Below are 25,968 nucleotides of genomic sequence, written 5' to 3'. Positions count from 1 at the left end.
AATAAATAAACAATATTTTTTATAATAAAATATTAATAAAATTTATTGAAAAATAAAAATACACTGTTTTTCATGATAAATAGCCATTTAAAACATAAATATCGTGTTTAAATCATGGTATTTATGTTTTTTCATAAATCTCATGATATTTTGAAAATCTTTCAAGAATTTACCGTTTTAAACTTTCAGACAATTTCTCATTATATTATCCTATATTTTTCATAAATCTCTCAATATTTGTCACTATCATGACAACATTCAGAAGAAGGAGTAATGGTTGAACTCAAAAGCTCTCCATTATTTTGACATGAGGGTGACATGCACTACTCTTGTTGTGTTGTGTCATTTTCTAGGTGAACTGGATCACAAACATGAACAGATAGAGGTTTAGTGTCAGATATCCAATCAAAACTGGATCCGATTGGTTGGATGGTAAAAACATGTGGCATCGGATTAAGGATCTAAACGGTTCGGGTGCAACCCGATACTCAACCCGAATCTGAGTTCACTAAGCGTGTTTGGTAGTCAAATCTGGATTCAATTAATAATTGGATTCAAATTTGATATTAAGTTTTGCATTCAAACCCAAACCTGAATCTGACTAAAAACCCGGCCCGATTAAGTGTAAATACCAGGTTTTACGCTAGTTGGATCCAGGTTTGGGTTTATCTTTTTCCATTCGAATCTGAACCCGACTCCCAACCTGATTAAGCCAAACCGATTAAGTCGGACTTGGTAATACCTAGATCCAACCCGAATCCAAACCATTTACATCCCTACATCCTATTAGTAATTGCATTGGGACTTAGTGTACAGTTTTGCATTCAAACCCATACCGAGTTGGAAATTCAGCAAATAATCTGACCAGATTATATATAGAAACATATCTGACTAGCTAATTCCATTCAGATTCAGTATTATCTTTTGCTTCCGACTTTGAACCTGAATCTGAATCCTAATCCGATTAGGTAAATGCAATAGATCAGTTCAATAATACCTAAAACCGAATCAAGTCCAACCCGTTTACATGGGCACAGGATGAACTTTAGAGGGGTGTTTGTCAGACTTCCATTCAAGGGAAGTCTCTTCCCCTTGACAGGAATTCGAAGGGGGAAAAGTGCTTTCTCATAGGTGGATAAGAAAGATATTTTTTGGCATTTATTGTGCAAACATAGGGATGTCAACGGGTAGGATTCAAGTGGGATTGAGGCATTACATAGTCCGACTTAATCAGATTTAGATTTGGATGAAAAAGATAAAACCGAATCCAAATCCGACTAGTTCAAAACCCAATCTTTACAATTAATTGAATGCAGATCTTAGTTGGATTAGGATCCGAATTTTAAGAAAAAAGTAATATCAAATCCAAATCCAATTTTTAATCGGATCCGGATTTGGCTACCGAATACGACTAATCGGATTCGGATATCGGGTTATGTTCGACCCGTTGCCATTGTTTCTTATGGAAATGTTTGTTTGATCTTGTTAAGAAAAAGAAGCCTTAAGAAAGGGCACCCACAAACGCTGGATTCGCCGTTTTTATAAAGAAGGCCAAGGAAATATGCTTTTTGATAAATGAACCTTGCACTGCAATAAATGTTTCTAATCGAGGAAAGTTAAGAGAATATGAAGAAGGAAGAGTGAAGGGTGAAGCTTGATGGCGATTCCCCTCCTCTGTATCAGAAGAATTGATGTCGACAATCGTCTCCCTCTCTCCTACTACTTCAGGATGGCCTCTCACTTGATCAACCAGGTCCTCTTCCCTTAAACCTCATCACCCAACTTTTTTTCTTAAGTCCTTCCTTTCTTTTAAATGTTTCTCACTGAATTTGTTGGGGGGTTTTCTTCCTTTTCTCCCTTGCTTTTTTTTTACTCCCCTTCTGTCACAGGCTAAAATTTATAGGGATGAACAGAATATCGTCGATCTTTATGCCACCCTTCTAAAATATTCAAGGTGTGTTAATAACTTAATGTTTCTATCTTGAGTTGAACCCCTTGTTGTTATTGTTGTTGTTATTAGTTGGAGATACCCAAAAAAAAAAGAATTTGTAGACTTGTGGTATCAGCAAATATGAAAAAGCTTTTAGGACTTTGACAAGTACTTGTTTCATATGTTAATAGTCATGTAGATTGCATGTGTAGTAAGATTGAAAGATATACAGAAACATCTAAATAAATTCAACCTCGTGCAATCTTCTTAAAGAATCGATATGACATAAAAATTTCATAAAGCTTTTTGCATACTGAAACTTTTTGCATATTGAATCATGAAGCACCCTTTGGTGGATTCCAGCAATTTTTTTTTACATAGGGTTGGAATAGCAATGAAATTATGCAAAAATTCATAGGAGGTTCTAAAGTTTGTATTTAGAAATCGTACCTTTGTGCTTGCAAAAGGTAGAATCATTGAATCAACATGCATCTCATAGTTAAATAAGTATTTGAAAGCTCGTTTATATTAATTTATGCATCACAGAAAGAAAGGAAAAAAAGAGATAGACGCCTTTTACTGCAAAAACGAAGTGAAAAAATAGAATAAATGTAGTAAAAGATCCAAGTATGCCAATGCGTGTTTTGTACACTAACTCATAGAAGTATGAGCCTTTTTTTGAAGGAGTTCACTAAGAAAAAGTCCGCACAAGCAAAGATGGAGAAACATTGAGTTCAAAAAAACAAGGTTGTACTTTTCGTGTCGTTACCGGTATGGGTCAGAGATACATATCTTATTGTATCATATCATAAAAAATCATAAGCTTTTGATAAAAAAATTCCAAAAAACTTATGAAAAATTAGCAATTTTTTTAAAAAATCATAACATATGAAACAATGATGAATTACACAAAATATAACCATAAAATCACATATGAAGCATTTATGTATCTATGAGCTGCATAAGACATCATAACCAATTTTTTTAAAAATAACATATGAAACAATAACCAAGTTTTTTAAAAATATACCATCAATCATTATCATCATCATCATTATCTTCTTTTTCTCTTCCTTATTCGACATTCACATCATCTCCAATGTACGTGGGCTCTTCATCATCTACGTTTTGAGCTCCTTCCACGTTTATCCATTGAATGTCTTCTTCATTTAGAATGTCTGCTTCTTCTTGAACCCATGCATCTAATGCATAAAAAAATTTCAAACTAATGAGATCAAATTGCTTTTTGTGCCTCCGTGATGATAACTTTTCTATTTGCCTAAAAAGATGACATAAAAAATTTAAAATTACTTGGGTTTTGTATGATATAAAAAACCTTTAAATAAACACATAAAAATGATAAATAAACTTTATAAATTTATATACCTTTGCCTCAGCCGTAAGTTGTAGCTAACATAGTTGAGATCATTGAGCCTTTTGTGCTCCAATCTATTTCTTCATTTTGTATGTATTATTCTCAAAGACAGTCTAATTTCTTTCACATCTAAGAATGTGAATGACAAAACTCTCAAGTTTGTAACATCACCTCCAAATCTGACCCACCACATGTCTGAAAAAAATAAGAAAATGAGAAATCAATAAGACAATAATAGATACAATCACACAAAACATCATAACTAAATAACAATATGAAATTAAAATAGAAATAGACAAAATAAATTATATGGACGCATTGTGGTGCAGTTCGCACTGCTGCAGGTCTCCCTATATCATACAATGCATTATCATAAATCTCCATTTCCTTATGAATTTGATCTTAAACGTCATAATCTGGTTTTAACCTTTCAATGCAATCCAAGAGTTCCTTGTTAACTTTCCTGTCCATTTTAAATGTGTGGGAGTATCTAAATGCAAGATTTAAATAATATGTTGCAGTATGAACATGTTGATCAAGTTGCCCAATCTACCTATGATCAATGATGTTCCATATAGGGATGTACAATTTTTTCTTCCCATTCAAATTATCTCTAATGGCTTATTTTGCCTTATCTATGGCCTCATAAAGATAACCCATAGCTGATATGTCTTTATTGTCAACCAATCGAAGCATCTTCATCAAGGGTTTAGCGATTCTCAACAACTATAAAAAAATTCACTTTTGAATACAATATCTACAATTTCTTTCAACTTTCTTTTTTGTGCATGAGCATATGCATTTCACTTATCTGATAACAACATTTTTTTCAGTGCAATTCTATTCATTACTCGACTTTACATTGTCAAAAAATTCTATCAAATCTAGTAACTGCACTACAAATCAACTCAGCACCATTAGTGTACTTTCTCATCAACTTCAAAATCCATTCATGATTGTAAATAAATTTGGTAACTTCTTGGCAACATTCAATTGTGTGCTTTATCTCATCTATATTGTCAATATCCTCAAGCATGAGGTCTATGCAATGGGCAACACACAGGGTCCAAAAGAATGACCCATAATTTTTTACCAATTTTTTACCTGATGTCCTATAATTTATGTCCTATAATTTGATGCATTATCAGTAATGAATTGAACAATATTTTGAGGTTAAACATCGTCTACGACCTGATCAAATACCTTGAGCAATACATCTACTATTTTGGGCGTATCAAACAGATTAATTGACTTCAAAAACATAGTTCTTTTAGTGTAATAGAAAAGAACATTTATCAAGGTCCTTGACTTTCTATTTGTTCACCCATCTACTATGATGCTACACCCAATTTCTCTCCATGATTATCTCATCTCATCACAGTATGCCTTCACTTCATTCACATTAGTATCTAAATTTTTTTCTCTCAAAGCATGATATAAAGACATTTTATATTTAGGCCCGATACTGGTTATGACATCTGTCATGACCTGAAAATGAAAATAATTTGCCGCATTGAAAAGAATGCATACATCATAGAACCATCTCACATGCACGACATTCACTTGCTTAACTAATTGTTGAGGATTCATAGCAATACAAATGTTAGGTTGCACCCTAGGGGAAGTCTTAGGAGGGAAAAAGCTTCTAATAGATCCTCTAACTCTACCTCTTCTCAAAGAACTCTCTCTACTCTTTTTTCTCCTCCTCATAGGATCAGAAGTGGGGAGTTCGTCTTCATCTTCCCAGGGTTACCCATACCCCATTTCTGCCTCACTCATCTTTTTTCTCTCAAACCGGTAAGTAATTGTTGGCATTGTCATTTCACGGCATCCGACAAATTCCTTGATGTGCAGGTCATAACATTTAGTTGTATCCCAACTAAATAATGCTTCAACCGAGAGTATCTTTCGAAATAACAGTATGACAATAGTTGCACTCGATTTTCAATCTATTTTCACTACTTACTCGAGTGGCCCATTGCCATGCTGGATCATTTGATGTGATCTTTTTCAAAAAAATCTCAATAAGAAGCAAAGAATAGAGTTTTTTTACCTTAATCCATTTTCTTGAGTGGAAAATGGTGGAAATCTATGTCACATGGGTGCGACACGGGTGCGGAGCAATTTCAAAAATTTACGACATGGGGACACAACTATATATATATATATAAATATATATATATATATAACAATAATAAGATTGTAAATTTTAAAGCAAAAATAAAAAAGTAATTCTATTGAAGTAACAACACAAACTTACCAAAATAAATGGACAAAAATAGACTCGGTCAAAGTTGACCGAGTCCAAAATGTGGACGGACTCGGCCCCGATGCGTTGACCGAGTTTGACACTTAGTTGACCGTGTCCGAAGCTGCACCCGTGTCCGCACCCGTGTCGGGGCATGTCGACGCGGGTGCGTTGACCTTTTAGTCGAGTTCGTGTGACTTAGGTGAAAATGCACTCTTACTTGAACAAACCGCAAAAGCCTTCTCTCTTGTGCACAAATCACCCCCTAAATCGTTCTCACGAGTCCTAGGGTGTGTGGATACCTCTCTAATGGATTCTACACAAATGAGGGAGTCGACCCTCAAGAGGTCTTTAAAACCCAACACTAAAAAATTACGATTCAACCCTTTTTAAAGTGCGTCGAGAATGTATCGTACGATACACTCCGTATTGTACGATACATACAATACTGATACAATAAACACTCGTATCGCGATATGAGTACATATCATATCAATTTTTTGTATAGTAACAATATGTATCGTACTGTTTCGTACGATATGATACGTACAACCTTGCAAAAAACTATTAGTAAATAAATTGGCAATCAAACTAAGATATTTGTTTTGCTTTTAGTAATAAATTGTGCCTTTGTTGGAGGAAATCTTGTATCTTGGAGAAGTAAAAAGTAAGATGTAGTCTCTAGATCAAATGTCAAGTTGGAATGTAGTGTGATAACTCTTGGAGCATGTGAAGGAATGTGGTTCAAGTCCATCTGCATAAGTGGGGTGTTGAGGTGGTGTTTTATCATGACACTATATTTTGAATGACAAATCAGCTATTACTGTTACCAATAATGTCTTGAATCATGAACAGACCAAACACATTGTGTAACGCCACAAAATTTCGAACCTTATAAATTCCTTGAAATAGTTGGAAAATTCCTTTTCTTTACAGAGTTTATTTCTAAATCAGCGGAAACGATTTCTTTTAAAAGAAAAAGGACGGGTTTGACAACCTTGGGCACGTTAGCGAGAAAACAAAGATTTACTAAGGACGATCTGCAATAATACTTAGGAAACCATTCCTTCTATTTGAAGAGATTATCAAGTTTGTACAAAATTTGGGTTTCCTCAAGGGAAAACCGTATCAAAAACTAAAAATGTCCAGGAGAAGCACTACGAGCAGAAACAGTGGATCCTTAAATCATCTCGCAGTCGCGCCATCGCCTGATGCACCTAATCGTCACCTGTACCCATGAGATGGGTTAGTTTTGCGAAAAACTAGCAGGAGAGTACAAAGACAGAAAGAACTAAATTAGGCATAGATAATTTATGCAGCAGGTAGTAACGAGCAAACTAAGCAGATAGACTGAAGGAAATAAGCTAAGTACAACAAACTGAAAAGGTGTGCATGCTCAATTTAGTTATTACTTGATAACCGCCATGCGGGTACATACATGGCACGTGAGTCGAAACAGTCGAGTCCAAACCGAGTGTTCATTATGTTAAGTATTTTAATATACCTCGGTTGTCTGACTGAATCCTATTCCTATGGAGACGACCGATGGTCGAGAGAGTAAGTCCCCAAGGCCTGATAGGGATGCATCCAACTTCTGCAGAAGTGTTAGGCTAACTTATGTAGCCCCTATCCCTCCCCCTATCCTCCGATGACTGGGGAAAAACGGGTCTTTTGCCCTTTTTGAAAGCCATAAATGGACTGTCCATCGGAGTTTGTACCCTTCGTCCTCTCTCTTGACGAAGCAAGGTTGAATTGAGCGCGACGGGGTTTCTTAGCCGTTGCCTCATTCTTCATGCTCTGGTCCATTAGACTGAAACGAGCATCTTGCCTATGAAGGCGATCCCACTCTTATATGTGTTTTCAACAACCTGCACTAAGCATTAATCGAGGTCATAAGACTCTCTCATCCAATCGTCGTAGTACTAACATGTCTCGCATGTTTTAGAAGTACGCTTACGAGAAAAGGGATACAGGTCCTTAATAGGAGCCTCGGGAGTGTGTTTCGCAAAGATATAATGTTTTTTAAAATCTATTTTAACATATCAAACCTTTCGAAACCACACACAATCTTGCCAACATAAGGCATGTGATTTTCTCGAATCTGACATCCGATGACGCAGTGTCTGGGTGCTATGTAAGTCACGACACTGGTTTTGGTAAATGGGTTTCACAAAAGAACCTATCATCCAACAACTTGGTCTTGCTCCATATCAAAGGTTTTCCCAAAACGTATCGGGTGAAAAGAGGAATAGGTATTTCTCTCGAATACTCTGAGTCTATGTCAAGGAAAAGAAACAAAAGATAATAATGCGAAAAGGAAGTGCCTGGGCGCGAAGCGCGACGGCAAACAAGAACTGCGAAAGCAAGGGACAAGGATCGCGAAACCGCGTTCTTGAATTAAAAGACAGTAAATAGTAACTATGAAAGCAAAAGCCTGGGCGCAAAGCGCGACGGCAACAGAAACAGAAAGTGCGTAAGCAAAGGATAAGGACCGCGAAACCGCGTCCTTGAATTAAAAGACAATAAGCAGTAAATACGAAAGTAAAAAGCCTGGGCGCAAAGCGCGACGGCAAACTGAAATGCGAAAGCAAAGGACAAGGATCGCGAAACCGCGTCCTTGATTTAAAAGTGTACTTATATACATATAAGTATATAAATATATCATTAAGTCCTTTCGATTATTAATTATTTAAGCTTGATTTAATTATTTAAGTCCTTGTGCAACTTCTCCTACCTTGGAGTATTGCGAGAATGAAGCCGTCTACGAACGTAGGTGATTGTCGGTTTAGTTCGCGGGGCGCGAACGGGCTCCGTTGCGTAAACTGCAAAAATACGTAGTTTAGCATGCATAAAAAGAATAGATAGGGAGAAAGCTTAGTTTCTCCGCAATCCACTGCAAGGGTCATTGGTCCCTACAATTGTGAAAGAGAACGGGGTAGGGTCCAATGACCCATACCGTTAAAAGAAATGGGTGCAGGGGCCAAATGGCCCTTGTCGAGTTTTGCTTGACAAGAAAATGGGACAGGGGCCAGAGGCCCCTGTCGGTCTAAAGAGGGGCAGGGGCCATTGGCCCCTGCTGGGTATCAAGGAAAAGAGGGGGAGTGCGGGCGCCAAAGCCCCCCCCCCCCCCTTGCGGCTTATCAGGAGAGGTGGCAAGGGCCAATGGCCCCTGTCGACCCTCTGCTCGACAGGAAAGACAGACAGGGGCCAGAGGCCCCTGTCGGTCAAGGGAGGGGCAGGGGCCATCGGCCCCTGCTGGGTTTCCAAGAGGTGAGGCAGGGGCCGAAGGCCCCTGCTTCCTTTCTTAAGGAAAGAGTAGGGGCCATCGGCCCCTACACGAAGGGAAAGGCGGGGGCCATCGGCCCCTACACGAAGGGAAGGGCAGGGGCCATGGCCCCTGCCAGAAAATTAAAAAGGGCAGGGGGCTCCGCCCCTTGCCTGCTAAGAAGATGAGGGCAAGGGGGGCGGAGCCCCTTGCCTGTCGAAAAAAAAGGGGAAGGCAAGGGGGCAGAGCCCCTTGCCTGCCGAAAAAGAGGAGGAGGAAGGTTCGGCAGGGGCTGCCGGCCTTCCGGCGAACCAACGGAAGAAGAGAGGGGGGGGGGTGTTTACCTGGGTTGCCGAGGAGAAAGGAGGTCGCCGGGGAGGGGCTCGCCGGCGAGTGGATGCCGTGAAGGGGAGTGAGGGAACGAGGGGGAGAAAGAGAGAGCAGAGACAGAGGGGAGAGAGACGAGAGATGAGAGAGATAGTCGGGGGTCGGGGGAGGCTCGTAGGCCCTCCCCTCTCCCCTCTTGCCTTTTAATAGGGAGGGGGCGCACACAGGGCCCGCCCCCTGTGTCGCCGGAGGCTCCCCTCCTCCTGCGGGCTGCCAGTCCCCTCGAAAAGGGTTTTCGAGGGGCTGGCACAGGTTGGATCCGGGTCGGGTCTGGACCCGACCCGGGTCCGATATTTTTTTTTTTTTTTTTAATTTTTTTTAACTGGTTTACATCCAACCCTCCTTAAAATAATTTCGTCCTCGAAATTAAATTGAACTTAACGATCAAGGTACAAGTCAGGGTATTTCTCCCTAATAGCAGAGTCAGGCTCCCAAGTACATTCCTCTATTCCATGGTGCTTCTAACGCACCTTTACAAGAGATATTGTCTTAGATCGAAGCACTTGATCTCGACGATCAACGATCTCGACGATCAACGATCTCGACTGGTCTTTCCTCAAAAGACAAATCCTTCTGAATGTCTACATCATCATAATGGATGATGTGTGGTGGGTCGTGAACGTATTTCCGAAACATGGATACGTGAAAAACGTTATGGATCTGAGCGTACTGAGGAGGTAAAGCCACACGATAAGCTGCTTCACCAATCCGTTCCAGGATCTCGAACGGTCCGACAAATCTAGGGCTTTGCTTTCCCTTTTTCCCAAAACGAAAAACGCTTTTTGTGGGAGATACCTTAACAAAAACCATATCTCCTATCGAGAAGGTGAGCTCTCGACGACGACGATCTGCGTAACTTTTCTGCCGACTCTGTGCAGTACGTAGTCGCTCTCGTATCATCTGCACCTGCTGAGTGTAGTGTTGTAGCACTACAGGAGATTCCATCCTTCGCTCGCCAACCTCGTCCCAGTAGAGAGGCGAACGACAGGCCTTTCCATACAAGGCCTCGTAAGGGGCCATCCCGATGCTAGCGTGGTAACTGTTGTTGTACGCGAATTCGGCCAGACTGGTATGAGAATCCTATTCTCCCTTCCAGTCCATCATGCACGCACGCAGCATGTCCTCCAAAGTCTGAATTGTGCGTTCATACTGTCCGTCAGTCTGAGGGTGAAAAGCGGTACTGAACTTTAAATTCGTACCCAACGCGATTTGAAGTTGTCCCCAAAACCTCGAGGTAAACCTCGGATCACGATCGGAGATGATAGATACCGGAACACCGTGCAACCTCACAATCTCACGAATGTAGAGATCCGCCAAACTGTCTAAGGACTGACTAATACGGATAGGAAGGAAATGAGCCGATTTGGTGAGTCGATCAACGATCACCCAAATCGCATCGTTCTTTCTTCGTGTCCTTGGCAAACCGACGATAAAGTCCATAGTGATGTCTTCCCACTTCCATTGTGGGATCTCTATTTGTTGCATCACTCCGCCAGGTCGTTGATGCTCGATCTTAATCTGCTGGCAAGTCAAACACTTAGAGATGTATTCGGCCACGTCTCGCTTCATTCTGCTCCACCAATATCTGCGCTGCAAGTCTTTGAACATCTTCGTGCCTCCCGGGTGAATCGTATATTTGGATTTATGGGCCTCTACGAGAATTTCGTCTCTCAAAACGGGATCATTTGGAACCCAAAGACGATTTTTGAGCCAAATGCTTCCATCGTCCTTAAGTCGGAAAGGAGTATCGGTCTGTTGTGTACGAGCCTTCAACTTCTCGTACTGCGCATCAGTCTTTTGCCCAGCAAGGATCTTGGCTAACAGCTCAGGTTGATCTATCAGATTAGAAAGACTGATAGAATTTGATGAGACTGCAAACGGTTTCCAGGAAACCAAATCCTCAATCAACTTCCAACCAACGTATAATAGGTTGACGGAAATGCTAGAAGCCTTACGGCTGAGAGCATCAGCTACCACGTTCGCCTTTCCTGGATGGTAGGAAAGGGTGAAATCGTAATCCTTGAGAAATTCTAGCCACCGTCGTTGCCTCATATTAAGCTCCTTCTGTGAAAACAAGTACTTGAGGCTCTTATGGTCCGTAAAAGCCTCGAATTGTTCCCCGTACAAGTAGTGTCGCCAAATCTTTAATGCGAAAACCACAGCCGCTAATTCCAAGTCATGAGTCGGATAATTCTTCTCATGAATCTTAAGTTGACGCGATGCGTAGGCGATTACCTTACCATTCTGCATTAGGACGCAGCCCAAGCCTGTCCCGGAAGCGTTAGTATAAATTACGAAGCCGCCTTGTCCCGAAGGCAAGGCTAAGATAGGAGCGGTAGTAAGTCGTTCCTTCAGCAACTGAAAACTGTTTTCGCACGAATCGTCCCACACGAACTTAGCCTCCTTCTTTAGCAGCTTTGTCATAGGCAGAGATATTTTGGAAAAGTCTTGGATAAATCTTCGATAATATCCAGCTAATCCAAGGAAGCTTCTGATGTCACGAACATTCCTTGGTTGCTGCCAGCTTAGTACGGCCTCCACCTTTGCAGGATCTACGGATACGCCTTTCTCGGATATAACATGCCCCAAAAACATAACCTCCTTGAGCCAAAACTCGCTTTTAGAGAATTTAGCAAACAAACGCTCATTCCGCAAGGTTTCCAAAATGATGATCAGGTGTTCGCGATGTTGATCCCAGGTCTCTGAGTACACCAGGATGTCATCAATGAACACGATGACGAAGGTGTCTAAAAAGGGTTTAAACACACGGTTCATGAGGTCCATGAAGGTTGCAGGAGCGTTGGTGAGTCCGAAAGGCATGACAGTAAACTCGAAATGCCCATACCTGGTTCGAAAAGCCGTCTTGGAGATGTCATCTCTCTTAATTCTGAGTTGATGGTATCCTGACCTAAGGTCGATCTTTGAGAAAATCTTGGCATTCCGCAGTTGATCGAACAGATCTTCGATACGCGGTAACGGATATTTATTCTTTATCGTGGCCTGGTTGAGCATTCGATAGTCGATGCACAACCGCAATGATCCATCTTTCTTTTTAACGAATAAAACAGGAGCTCCCCAAGGCGAGACACTGGGGCGAATGAATCCTAGATCCATCAATTCCTGTAGCTGCTTTTTGAGTTCCTCGAGCTCGGCTGGCGCCATACGGTATGGAGCTTTAGAAATTGGCGCAGTACCTGGTAGCAACTCGATGTTGAATTCAACCTCTCGTGGTGGGGGAAGTCCTGGCAGCTCCTCTGGGAAGATGTCTGGAAAATCCCGAACCACCTCCAGATCTCTAATCGAAACTAGTGTCGGTTCGGACTAGACGACACTGACTAAAAAGGCAGTGCATCCCCTTCTCAGGTAATGTTGTGCCTTTAGCGAAGAAATCATCTTGCTTGCACGGACCGCCTTCACGAACTTGAATTCCACCTTAGGCATCCCTGGTGGAGATAACACAATTTTGCTTTCATGGCAAAAGATCTTGGCATGGTACTTGTGCAGCCAATCCATGCCTAGGATGACGTCAAATTCGGTCATATCTAGAAGGATAGTGCAAGCCGGATAATGTCGATCTGCCAAGACTACGTCCAAAGCTGGCACGTAGGTCGCACAAATAGTGCTCTTCCCAATCGGGTTATAGACGTTGAGAGCATTATCTAACGAACTTACAGGTACGTGCAAGAGTTCAGCAAATTTTACAGAAATAAAAGAATGAGTGGCACCGCAATCAAAGAGTACGAAAGCTGCTTGGTTAGCAATCAAGATGGTACCTTGCACAAGCTCGCCCTTGGTCAGCTGTTCGACCGTGGCAGTGTAAACGCGCCCCGGTGCTTTCTTCTGGCCGCTGGACTGTGGTTGTTGCGCCTGATAAGAATGTTGCTGTTGTTGCGGTTGCGACGGTGGTCGGGGGAGCAGAGGTGCTCCATTATTCCTTCTGAGGTCGTCAGCCGCCTTCTTGCGGCACTCGCGTGCAAAGTGGCCCATCTTGCCACAGTACAGGCATCCGCCTGTAAGAAGAGGGCATGCTTGCCCGGGGTGAGGTCGTCCACATTTGGGGCAGACATCGCCCGCCTGCTGCCGGGCGGGAGGGTTGCCCTGAGGACGCTGACGTTTGGAAGGAGGATATGGCTTTCTTCCACCTTCCTTGTTTATGAAAGAGGGTGGTCGCTTGGTTTGACCGTCAGAGGGATATCTCTTTTGATCGTTACCCGCAACGGGTGGCTTCTTGCTTTGGGTGCTCTTGGAGCGTTCCCAATCCTCAGTCAGGAGAGTGGCTGCAGCAACAGCTGCGGAGAGAGTTGATGGCATGCTGTTTAGGACCCTTGGTCGGAGTCCTTCCTTTAATCCGCGGATGAATTTACCCGCCCGCTCCTGATCATCAGCGAATAAGTTGGGGCAATGACGCTCCAACTCCTGGAACCTGGAGATGTAGTCCACCAGACTTGACGAGCCTTGGCAAAGTTCCAAGAACTCAACCTTTTTCCTCTCCCTAGCATGAGGAGGAAAATAGTTCTCTAAGAAAGCCTTTTTGAAGGACTCCCAAGGAATAAGCGAATCTGCTGAGAACTGGATGTTCCGAGTCGTGTCCCACCAATGGCGGGCGGCACCCGAAAGTCTGAAAGTACCGAAAATAGTCTTCTTGTCTTCTGGGACTGTCAAAACTTGGAAAACTCGTTCTATTTCCAAAATCCAGTTTTCAGCTGCATCGGGGTCAGGCTTGCCTGCGAAGGTTGGAGGATCGAGCTTTAAGAACTTTTCATATGATACTGCTGCAGGGTGGCCTGGTTCTGGGGTAGGTACTTGGTTGTGCGCTTGATTTCGCATGGCGCTAGCCAATGCGCTCAAAGATTCCATGATAAATCCCCGTTGATCTGACCATTCGTCAGACGAACCTTCGTTCGACCCTCGAACCATCCTTAAAATACCCAGTTGATACATGAGTCAATACTTGAAAGAGAAGAGTAATATAAAAAAGTTTATTATATTTCCGAGTAATAGAGATTACAAAAGCCCAGCAGTGCTGGTATAGGAGGGCACTTACAAAAAGTTAAAACAAAAACTGTCCACGGTACAAAAACCAACGAGTTTATATCCTTTAGGGATGATGAGAGTACTTCCTCAAGTACTCTCTTGCAATACCCGTGCGCCTTAACCCGCGTAGAGGGGGAAAAGGATGCAAATCCTCATTCGGGACTCCTTGCCCGTGAAGAGGAGTAGTAGGGGAGTAATGTGGTGAGGCATCCGGTGCATAGGGTGGCGAAGTCGGAGTGTACACCGGAGAATCCGGTATGTACAGCGGTGGAGCTGGTGTGTACACCGGGGAATCCGATATGTATAGCGGTGAAGCCGGAGTGTTTACCGGAGTATCCGATATATACTGTAGCGAGTCTGGGGATGATGTGTAAATTGGTGTGTTGGGGGAAGGCATATAAGTGGGTGGAGCGATGTCCTGAGCACTCTCTAGGGGTAATATTTGTCCATCACACGATGGTGTGTCATAAGTACCCTGGACAGAGGATGCTGTGTCTTCCAGATCTTGTGCTGCAGTCCCCCTTCTATCGTATGAGTTGACAATTATCCATCGTATGTCCTTCTTCGCCGCAGAAATTGCATCCCATCTGGGCTTGCCAGGGGGATTCTGCTTCAGAGGATTCCCGAGAAGTGTGTCGATTAACTAAAACATGATTTGGCACACGACTTCCTTCCCGAAAGTGCACTGCTGTCCATGTCGCGGCTAGCGGTGCCTGGTAGGTATCCGGAAGCGTAAAGCCCCAAGAATCCGCAAAAGTGGGAGGGGGCGACTTGCTGGTCCAATGATCTGAACCGATAGAAGAACGCTCAAGTCTTCCTACCACAGAGCTTCTGCCCCTCACAGAACGACAGCGCGTTCTTCTTGCGCCCCTTCTGCGTCCCAATCTTTCACCATCCGGAGGGTTCATTTTCTTTGGACAAGAAAAATCCCAAATACTCATGTAAGGTATACTCTAGTCTAATAGTATAGAAAAAGAGAAATTAAATTACTTACAGCGCGATGCGGATGCTCGATGACCAAGAATCACTGTTTCGATCTGCTCTGATACCAAGTTGTAACGCCCCAAAATTTCGAACCTTATAAATTCCTTGAAATAGTTGGAAAATTCCTTTTCTTTACAGAGTTTATTTCTAAATCAGCGGAAACGATTTCTTTTAAAAGAAAAATGACGGGTTTGACAACCTTGGGCACGTTAGCGAGAAAACAAAGATTTACCATGGACGATCTGCAATAATACTTAGGAAACCATTCCTTCTATTTGAAGATAGTATCAAGTTTGTACAAAATTTGGGTTTTCTCAAGGGAAAACCGTATCAAAAACTAAAAATGTCCAGGAGAAGCACTACGAGCAGAAACAATGGATCCTTAAATCATCTCGCAGTCGCGCCATCGCCTGATGCACCTAATCGTCACCTGTACTCATGAGATGGGTTAGTTTTGCGAAAAACTAGCAGGAGAGTACAAAGACAGAAAGAACTAAATTAGGCATAGATAATTTATGCAGCAGGTAGTAACGAGCAAACTAAGCAGATAGACTGAAGGAAATAAGCTAAGTACAACAAACTGAAAAGGTGTGCATGCTCAATTTAGTTATTACTTGATAACCGGCCATGCATGTACATACATGGCACGTGAGTCGAAACAGTCGAGTCCAAACTGAGTGTTCATTATGTTAAGTATTTTAATATACCTCGGTTGTCTGACTGAATCCTATTCCTATGGAGACGACCGATGGTCGAGAGAGTAAGTCCCCAAGGCCTGATAGGGATGCATCCAACTTCTGCAGAAGTGTTAGGCTAACTTATGTAGCCCCTATCCCTCCCCCTATCCTCCGATGACTGGGGAAAAACGGGTCTTTTGCCCTTTTTGAAAGCCATAAATGGACTGTCCATCGGAGTTGGTACCCTTCGTCCTCTCTCTTGACGAAGCAAGGTTGAATTGAGCGCGACGGGGTTTCTTAGCCGTTGCCTCATTCTTCATGCTCTGGTCCATTAGACCGAAACGAGCATCTTGCCTATGAAGGCGATCCCACTCTTATATGTGTTTTCAACAACCTGCACTAAGCATTAATCGAGGTCATAAGACTCTCTCATCCAATCGTCGTAGTACTAACATGTCTCGCATGTTTTAGAAGTACGCTTACGAGAAAAGGGATACAGGTCCTTAATAGGAGCCTCGGGAGTGTGTTTCGCAAAGATATAATGTTTTTTAAAATCTATTTTAACATATCAAACCTTTCGAAACCACACACAATCTTGCCAACATAAGGCATGTGATTTTCTCGAATCTGACATCCGATGACGCAGTGTCTGGGTGCTATGTAAGTCACGACACTGGTTTTGGTAAATGGGTTTCACAAAAGAACCTATCATCCAACAACTTGGTCTTGCTCCATATCAAGGGTTTTCCCAAAACGTATCGGGTGAAAAGAGGAATAGGTATTTCTCTCGAATACTCGGAGTCTATGGCAAGGAAAAGAAACAAAAGATAATAATGCGAAAAGGAAGTGCCTGGGCGCGAAGCGCGACGGCAAACAAGAACTGCGAAAGCAAGGGACAAGGATCGCGAAACCGCGTTCTTGAATTAAAAGACAGTAAATAGTAACTATGAAAGCAAAAGCCTGGGCGCAAAGCGCGACGGCAACAGAAACAGAAAGTGCGTAAGCAAAGGATAAGGACCGCGAAACCGCGTCCTTGAATTAAAAGACAATAAGCAGTAAATACGAAAGTAAAAAGCCTGGGCGCAAAGCGCGACGGCAAACTGAAATGCGAAAGCAAAGGACAAGGATCACGAAACCGCGTCCTTGATTTAAAAGTGTACTTATATACATATAAGTATATAAATATATCATTAAGTCCTTTCGATTATTAATTATTTAAGCTTGATTTAATTATTTAAGTCCTTGTGCAACTTCTCCTACCTTGGAGTATTGCGAGAATGAAGCCGTCTACGAACGTAGGTGATTGTCGGTTTAGTTCGCGGGGCGCGAACGGGCTCCGTTGCGTAAACTGCAAAAATACGTAGTTTAGCATGCATAAAAAGAATAGATAGGGAGAAAGCTTAGTTTCTCCGCAATCCACTGCAAGGGTCATTGGTCCCTACAATTGCGAAAGAGAACGGGGTAGGGTCAAATGACCCATACCGTTAAAAGAAATGGGTGCAGGGGCCAAATGGCCCTTGTCGAGTTTTGCTTGACAAGAAAATGGGACAGGGGCCAGAGGCCCCTGTCGGTCTAAAGAGGGGCAGGGGCCATTGGCCCCTGCTGGGTATCAAGGAAAAGAGGGGGAGTGCGGGGGCCAAAGCCCCCCCCCCCTTGCGGCTTATCAGGAGAGGTGGCAAGGGCCAATGGCCCCTGTCGACCCTCTGCTCGACAGGAAAGACAGACAGGGGCCATCGGCCCCTGTCGGTCAAGGGAGGGGCAGGGGCCATCGGCCCCTACACGAAGGGAAAGGCAGGGGCCATCGGCCCCTACACGAAGGGAAGGGCAGGGGCCATGGCCCCTGCCAGAAAATTAAAAAGGGCAGGGGGCTCCGCCCCTTGCCTGCTAAGAAGATGAGGGCAAGGGGGGCGGAGCCCCTTGCCTGTCGAGAAAGAGGAAGGCAAGGTGGCGGAGCCCCTTGCTTGTCGAAAAAGAGGAGGAAGGCTCGGCAGGGGCTGCCGGCCACCTGCCGGCCTTCCGGCGAACCAACGGAAGAAGAGAGGGGGGGGGGTGTTTACCTGGGTTGCCGAGGAGAAAGGAGGTCGACGGGGAGGGGCTCGCCGGCGAGTGGATGCCGTGAAGGGGAGTGAGGGAACCAGGGGGAGAAAGAGAGAGCAGAGATAGAGGGGAGAGAGACGAGAGATGAGAGAGATAGTCGGGGGTCGGGGGAGGCTCGTAGGCCCTCCCCTCTCCCCTCTTGCCTTTTAATAGGGAGGGGGCGCACACAGGGCCCGCCCCCTGTGTCGCCGGAGGCTCCCCTCCTCCTGCGGGCTGCCAGTCCCCTCGAAAAGGGTTTTCGAGGGGCTGGCACAGGTTGGATCCGGGTCGGGTCTGGACCCGACCCGGGTCCGATATTTTTTTTTATTTTTTTATTTTTAACTGGTTTTACACATTGTGATTGATATTTAAAGTCCTAAATGTGAGGACTCAATGAATTGGCTGATACACCGGCTAAGTCCCTTAGGGGACGACCTGTGTCACATGGGTGCGGGTGCGGGTATGGGTGCAGGTACGAGTACGAGTACGGGTGCAGAGCAATTTCAAAAATTTTGGACACAGGGGCTATATATATAATAAGATTGTAAATTTTAAAGCAAAAATAAAAAAGTAATTCTATTGAAGTAACAACACGAACTTACCAAAATAAATGGACAAAAATAGACTCGGTCAAAGTTGACCGAGTCCAAAATGTGGACGGACTTGGCCTCGGTGTGTTGACCGAGTCCGACACTTAGTTGACCGTGTCCGCACCCGTGTTAGGGGGTGTCTACGCGGGTGCGTCGACCTTTTAGCCGAGTCCGTGTGACTTTGGGGACGACCAACATCTTTGCCCCAACTTGAGGGGGAGAACTGAGGACATTTTTGTTTGGATCATGTTGATTGGGTCATGGGTTGGATTAGATGAGTTTTGTAAATTTGTTGATTGTATAAGGACATTTATGCCATTTCATGTGTAATACCCAGACCCAATTTGATAATTTAATCAAATAATTTATATGTTTCATTATCATCAAATATTTAAAATTTAAGCAATTTGACCTCATAATAGAGTTTTTGACTATTTGATTTCATAATAGAGCTTTTTTTTTCAAACATAAAAATGTAGAATATTTTTTAGCAAGATGCCCTTCACAATCACAAGTATAATTGTTGTTGTTATATTTGCGTGACTTACAAATGCTTCAAGCGAATAAATAGCACATCAAACTTTTGTTATTTGCATTTCAGTCTGCTATCAGAAACCATACCTCAACATCGAAGTCATCCACATTACTCTAATGATGAAAAGTTGCATCACAAAAAGGTACATGTTTTTGCATGTTTCTCTTTTTGACAATAGTTATGTGGATTATTTAGACAATCTGGGTTGATAGATCAAAATTATATCGTAGGTCAAAATGTAGTCCAATGTTTTAATAATGAGTTACATTTCAGATGAAACATAAGCATAAGAATTATGTAATTGTTAATGTGATAGTTGTCTATTCTCTAATAGGTAATGCAGGAGTTTACCAGTGAACTGAAAGTTTTGAAGCCCATAGTTCAGCAGAGAGCTGATGAAATCGATGGGCATAATATTAATGGGACATCCAAGATTGCTAAAGATGGCTCTTATTTCTCATCAATAAGTCACAGAAGAAAAGATCAATCTAGCTTTTGTGGCAATAACATGAAGGTACAACATTTTAGAGAACTTTTCATTTCAAGTTTCAAGTTCTTCATGTTGTAGATCGCATCTGTGACACTACTGGAGTCTCATAAGTTAGGATGATATGTGATGGTTGATTTTAATAGATAAAATACATACTATCATAACGAGAATGACATCAAAGAAAAATTGTCTATGCAACTTTAAATGTTCTACTTCGTAATCCTACATTATTAATAATAAAAATTTAAATGCAAATTGCTTTACTATTTTTTTCCCTAGTGATTTTATATTTCTATGATGACCAGAAAATGTTTTCTTGCTTTTTTTTCCGTCAAGTTTCTTTTTACAAAACAATAATCCTAAGTTCAATAGAGAAATATTATTGAAAGGCTAACACATTAGAATGACAGCACAAAATAAAGTTGTAGATGTCCATCAAGATTCCAATATATTAAAATTCCATTTTATTTCTTCCTTATTGAGTAGATCAGTAGCAGAATTACTTTCCTTGTAAATTTTGATAGGCCTCAAATTTCACTACCAATAAGGATATATATATTTTTATACGAGATGAACTTTTTTGTTGATTGTATTTGAGCAGTACATGATAAATTGATAATAGCTTCTTCCTTAGCAAGCATTCCTTATTTGGTTCTTATTATATGCAAAGCTCATATAGTCCAAACACCACATATGGTTGCTTTCTGTTAAATCTTCCTTCACCATGTCCCGTGTCCATGCAAATTAATTTATATAACATTATCTAACTTTTCATGTCCGAAACTCCATACCTGTGTCTGACACTGACATAGGTAACACAGATACTAACTAAAGGTCATTTTTTTGGAGATCCAGCTTCTTTAATCTTCATTCTTCACTAAGTGCATTATCTTATTAGTAACAATATGTGGCCAGGCAAATATTTCAACTGCGATGAACATTTGCCACCATTCAGCTTTGAATTTATTTGTTGTTGTTGTTGTTGTTGTTCATTATATCTGTTTGAATAGAAGCTTTTGGTTATGTACTAAAATTTTTACTTGCTAATGTAATTGAATAAATATGCAGGAAAAATATCCTAGAATATCTGGTTCTTTAACTCAAATTCAAAGGTACAGTAAAAGTTCATCTCTGTCTGATATTTCTTATTTTTTTTCTATGGAACTTGTGAGTGCATATTTTGAGAAAACTTTGCTTTCTACATATCCATAGAGATGGTCCAGGTACCTTGTTAAATACCTTGTCTGTAGCCAGGAGTCGCAGTTCTGAAGGCTCAACTAGTGCAGAAGATACTGGATTGGCATCTGTTATTACAGTTGACAGTGCCAGCAGCCACTTGCTGTATGAATCTCCTTGTTTAACTTCTATTACAGCTGGCGACTGCAATATTAATGTCCATATTGTGAGGCAGCCATCCCTATCTCCAGTTCTTTCCTGCATACAGACACTCCCTGATGATGAAGCAAAAGGACATCTGCAATTGGCTGCACATGATATGTCAGGCTCTCAGGGAATTCAGACTGTACATATAGTATGTTTATTAGCTTATTCTGATTTTCATTTTCCATTCTTACCTTTCTAACAATAGGATGGTTTGATCATCTTGGAGCATCTGAATAAGCTTGTTATGAGAGGTCTTGCATATATTCCTCAGATGGCCTTCCCTTGGCAATATATTGATTATGAGCTAAATATTGATTTTGCAGTCAGTGGGGTTGATCCAAGACTTTTTGGAGCTTGCACGAGGGAACACTGGGAACAATTTGGAAACATGTGGTGTTCTTGGTGCTTTTCTTGTAAGATCCTAGAATCTTACGTCAATTTTGGTTTTCACTTTACTAAACTGTTACATTGCTACCGTAACTATCTTGATCATTCAATAATGTCATTTTTTACTTTCCAATCCAGAGGAACAGGACATACTATGTTACCTCCTTGATAATTCCCAAACAGCAATCAAGTTCAGATTCAGTAAGTTTTCCTAGTGGGATTTTGTTATATATTTAGCACTAAAAAATCTACACAGTGTTTCTGGTGCCTCTTGATCTTTGTTTTGGTTTGTCATTTTTTGTTATAATGAATGCTATTTGAATCATTCCTGCTTCAATTTGGACTAACAATGACTGATAAACAGTGTCAGACCATAAATGAAGAAGAAATTTATTCGATACAGGATGAGCGATCTCTTTTTCCTCTAGGATGGATACATGTAAGCAGCTCTCAACAGTTATCTGACAGCTTGACTCTTAACAGTTTCTCAAAGTTATTTACATTGTATTCTTGTGGCTTATGGGTGTAAGCATCATGCTTATCATTTATTGTCTTATGAAATCATTGAGTTGCCTTCATAACCTCTTTTCTGCTCATAGCACAGCAGCCTTCAAATACCCAAGAATTTGATGATAGCCATATCATGTCTAACAGTCAAATGTGTCATTTACTTAAGCTACAAAATTTTTGTTGTTGAAAGGCAGAAAAGGCACCTAAAAGTGACTACATGCCAGCATTATTCATTTTTTCTTCTTGTTGGTCCAAGTGCATATTTACTGGATGAAGTTAAGATACACTTGTCCAAGTTTGTCTAATTGCTGATTGAAGTGCCAGAAAGTCTATAATTTAATCCTGTTATGATTCTCTACAAATAGGTGCGTACCAAGTTTCAAATGTATTATTAAGAATTAGTTTCGTTCCTTCTTTAGAAATAAAAAAGAAATTATTTTTTCAATTTCTCCTCATATAAACAATACTTCTATGGTCACCTTGCTACATGAGATTTTTTGAGGTCCACCGAAGTGGAATATTTTTCCAATGCATGCAATCAAGTTGTTTATTTTGTTTTAGTTTACTTGCAAGACATCCGATTAATTAACAGTCCAATCATCATCTTTCTGTAAATACTGAATTAGCTGATTGAACTTCAGAACCATTTATAGTTTCACAAATTTATCAGCAAAGTATGCTTGCGGTCAGTTAAACAAATTGTAATCCTTCTTAAAATCAAAACCTCTATTTATAGTATGAAGCCAAAAAAATTTAAAATTGCAAATCAAAAGCTTTGCATAAATAGATATGTATTTTTGGTACATGATATCAAAAACACATGAGAAGAATGTGAAGAAAGTGCCGAATGGACTACTACAAAACAACAACAACAACAACTACGCCTTCATCCCAAAACAATTGGGGTCGGCGATATGAACCAACAAAGAATGGACTACTCTTAGTCTTAATTCCATATGGATTGGGAGAATGTTTGGAACCTGAAGAGATCCTATCAGGAATCCGAAGGGACATCCTACCAAGAATTCTCACATGAACGGTCTTTGTTTTTGTAACACTGATGCATAGGCTTGGAAATTCCTCTGTTCTCTATGGATTTATGGTGAAATAACTTTCATATAGTTTCAGCCTATGAAACTAGATATGTATATTCAAAAATTGCATTTAATTTTTTTACACATATATATTGGATTTTTTGTCAATTCATGTCCCAATTTTCATATACAACTGATGAACTTGTTATTTAGTAATGTTTGTAATTAATTTGTTAATTAGTCACTAATTTATATGTTGATCTATGTCACATGGATGCGGGTGCGGGTGCGGGGGTGCGGCACTTTAAAAAAATTTGGGTGCGGGGGTGCGGAAAAAATATAAAAATTTATATATATATATATATATATATAAATATATAGTCCAAAAGTTGGACATAAATGACCCTGGGTGCGTTGACTGCACCCAGAGTCAGGTTGACCGCATCGGGTGCGGGTGCGGCACCTAGTTGAAGAGTCCCTGTGACATAGATGTTGATAAATTTCTGACGACTAATTCCTACTGTAGAAACCCATTTTTCATGTTCCCTACGCGCGCACACACACACACACATTGTTGAAATTACTAAAATTCTCTTGGCAATAGCAATTAATCCATGAAACCACTTTTTTCTTTCTAAATTTGTTAGGGGCAAGAAGACATCGTGAGCATGAGTCCATCAAAGACTGGATGTACGTATTTAATTTTTTTCAAAAGGAAGTAATGCATTATCTCCATGTAAAGGAAAAAATGCCAAGTGTCAAATACACCCTTGATCTATAGTATGTTTCTACATATTATTGTTAAAATGTATCTCTCTTCATGTAAATATTTACATATATATATATAAAGAGAGATACATATACATATATACATCAAGTATATATGTATATGTATCTATCTATATATATATACGTAAATATATATGTTTCTTTTTTCTTGTAAAACCCGAAAGGGTATTTTAGTCATTTCTCCCCATTTTGCGCGTATTCATAATTATGAATATGCTGTAATTCTTTTTCCTTTTTTTACTTTTCTTCTTTTCTTTTTTCTTTTCCTTTTTTTTTTGTCTTTTTTCTTTATTTCTTTGTTGACTCAAAGTCAACCTTGGAGGGCTCAACACTAGCTGTTGAGCCTCTCCAACGGTTAGAATTCTAACCGTTGGAGGGGCTCCAACAGCTAGTGGAGCCCCTCCAAGGCTCCTTTTTCCTCTTATAAATAGGGGAGTTCCCCCTTTGTAAACTTACTTCTTGGAGCTTTTGTTCTCCATTCTTCTCAATAAAATTCTTTATATTTTGTATGCCTTTGTGCATTTGAGTTTCTTTATTGTACCTTTGTGTACATTTGTTCTAAGTGTTCTTGTGCATTCGTGCACATTGGTGGTGTTGTGCTTATCACACACTTTATCTCATTTTTGAGATATTTTCACAATTATAACCTGCAAATTGCAAACCAAAAGGACTGCTAAAAAGTATGAAATGCTATGTAACATGGGTATAGAGTAAATGAATACGCACCTATGATGCAATAAAGAATGATGTTGATGTAGATATACATCTAGTCTAACATTAGTTTGAAACATACAGATTCAACTAGATTCTAAACTTTTTTCATAGTGGGGCATACTGAATTGTTTGTACCATCCATAAATTATGCATGCAATGGATATTGTCTGTTCCAATTGATTGAGCCTTCCTGTTACTCATAATACAAGTTGTCATATCTAAGAGCCTCAGTATGTGGATTGTGATTCCTTGGAAATGTTTATGTTCTCTTTCTATGTAATAGACGTGTGTGTGTGTGTGTGTGTTCAAACAGCATAATAGTTATTGAATCCTTACATTCATGCTGCAGACACACCCTTCTCAGTCATGCTTTATGTCATCCGTAGATTTGCATACGCACTACTCCTATCAGGTCTGTACAAACTTATTTTACTTTTCAAACTTGCTTGTTTTTTCTTTTTTTTATGCATATTTATGTTATTGAAATTTTATGATTATTTCATGTAGCTATTGCATTTATTTAACTTACAATTTCATTTGTTATATTCTCTGCACTGAGTGCAAATATGTCTCAGCCATTTACTATGCAACCAAATTAATAATCATCTTTTTGTTAGACAATGCTGCCAGAAGCAATAGCAATTGTCCTAGCGCCGACTGATTCATCAAGGTAAGATTGGTTTTTTGGATCAAAAGTACTGGTGCAATGATCATAAGAAATATTCTGTAGAATGTTGATTTTTAGTAAGTCAAAAGCGTGTCCACTGTTGAGAAGATGAACACAATCTTATGATTAGTCTTTCCTGCTACTTTTCTTCCATGTCATCGTTATTTCAGAGGTGCCACCAACCAAAATGTGTAGGAGATACGCTTTGCCATCTTTTTGTTCATGTTACCAAAACTGCATTCTTAAGATGGATCTAGCCTTGCAGGAGCTACGGGATTTTTCGTCTTACAGAGCCTACAGGGACTACAGTGTTGAAGAAGTGTCAGAAGAAGGGGTTTCACCTTCATGAAGGTCCTAGTGATGGAAGCCCCATCTATGAGGATTGCTCTCATGTACATATGAACCCAAATCTGAGGTTTGAAATTATCGACATCCGTTAGTGTAATAATTTGTCCCTCATTTTCAGCTAGTTTCTGTAAATATATCAGGGTGTATATGCTCCAACGGTGATCATGTTTGTCCATATTCACTGTAGATATTGTTTGTACATTGTCTCATGATGAAAGCCAGTTGTAGTTCATTACTTGTATGAATTGTAGGTTCACGCCTTTCTGGGAGGTTGTCTTATAATCATGAAGCAATCTCTATTGTTTGTCATTTAATTCCAGGCAAATTGAAATCGGAGTTCATTTAAACCTGAACCCTACTCATCTTTGCTCCCTTATAGTTTAGATTGGAAATAAATAGTTATTACCAAAATGCCTTCTAAAGTGCCTCAGATATATTCTTTGCAAATCATGAATATACATTGTGCCAGCCATGTTAGGAGTTGTTTCTTTTGTATAAAGCACAAGAACAGAAATTTTGTTTGACTCATGATGACCTAGCATATA

General features: G+C 40.7%; 1 protein-coding gene across 1 annotated transcript; it reads left to right on the top strand.

Annotated features, from left to right (window-relative positions):
* The first annotated feature begins 1,620 nt into the window (after positions 1 to 1,620).
* Positions 1,621 to 25,655, top strand: LOC149843560 (AMSH-like ubiquitin thioesterase 2). The gene is made up of 12 exons (XM_089999901.1): positions 1,621 to 1,753; positions 1,890 to 1,954; positions 19,168 to 19,243; positions 19,436 to 19,615; positions 20,660 to 20,703; positions 20,804 to 21,122; positions 21,298 to 21,387; positions 21,500 to 21,562; positions 21,726 to 21,800; positions 24,758 to 24,820; positions 25,026 to 25,078; positions 25,341 to 25,655. Exons 1-12 carry the CDS (start codon positions 1,658 to 1,660, stop codon positions 25,513 to 25,515), a joined length of 1,299 nt encoding a protein of 432 aa, XP_089856027.1. The 5' UTR covers positions 1,621 to 1,657; the 3' UTR covers positions 25,516 to 25,655.
* Positions 25,656 to 25,968: the final 313 nt, after the last annotated feature.

The sequence above is a fragment of the Nuphar pumila genome, chromosome 3 (assembly GCF_984573655.1).
Source record: "Nuphar pumila chromosome 3, dmNupPumi1.hap1.1, whole genome shotgun sequence".
Lineage (NCBI taxonomy): Eukaryota > Viridiplantae > Streptophyta > Magnoliopsida > Nymphaeales > Nymphaeaceae > Nuphar > Nuphar pumila.
Note: the sequence above shows the minus strand (reverse complement) of the source record. Positions and strands in the feature narration are given on the sequence as shown.

Excerpts from the sequence above, each read along its gene's own strand:
- LOC149843560 (XM_089999901.1), top strand. The coding sequence starts at position 1,658 with ATGGCGATTCCCCTCCTCTGTATCAGAAGAATTGATGTCGACAATCGT. Across the intron at positions 1,955-19,167 it reads ACCCTTCTAAAATATTCAAG|TCTGCTATCAGAAACCATAC; the intron begins GTGTGTTAATAA and ends TTTGCATTTCAG. Across the intron at positions 19,616-20,659 it reads TTTGTGGCAATAACATGAAG|GAAAAATATCCTAGAATATC; the intron begins GTACAACATTTT and ends ATAAATATGCAG.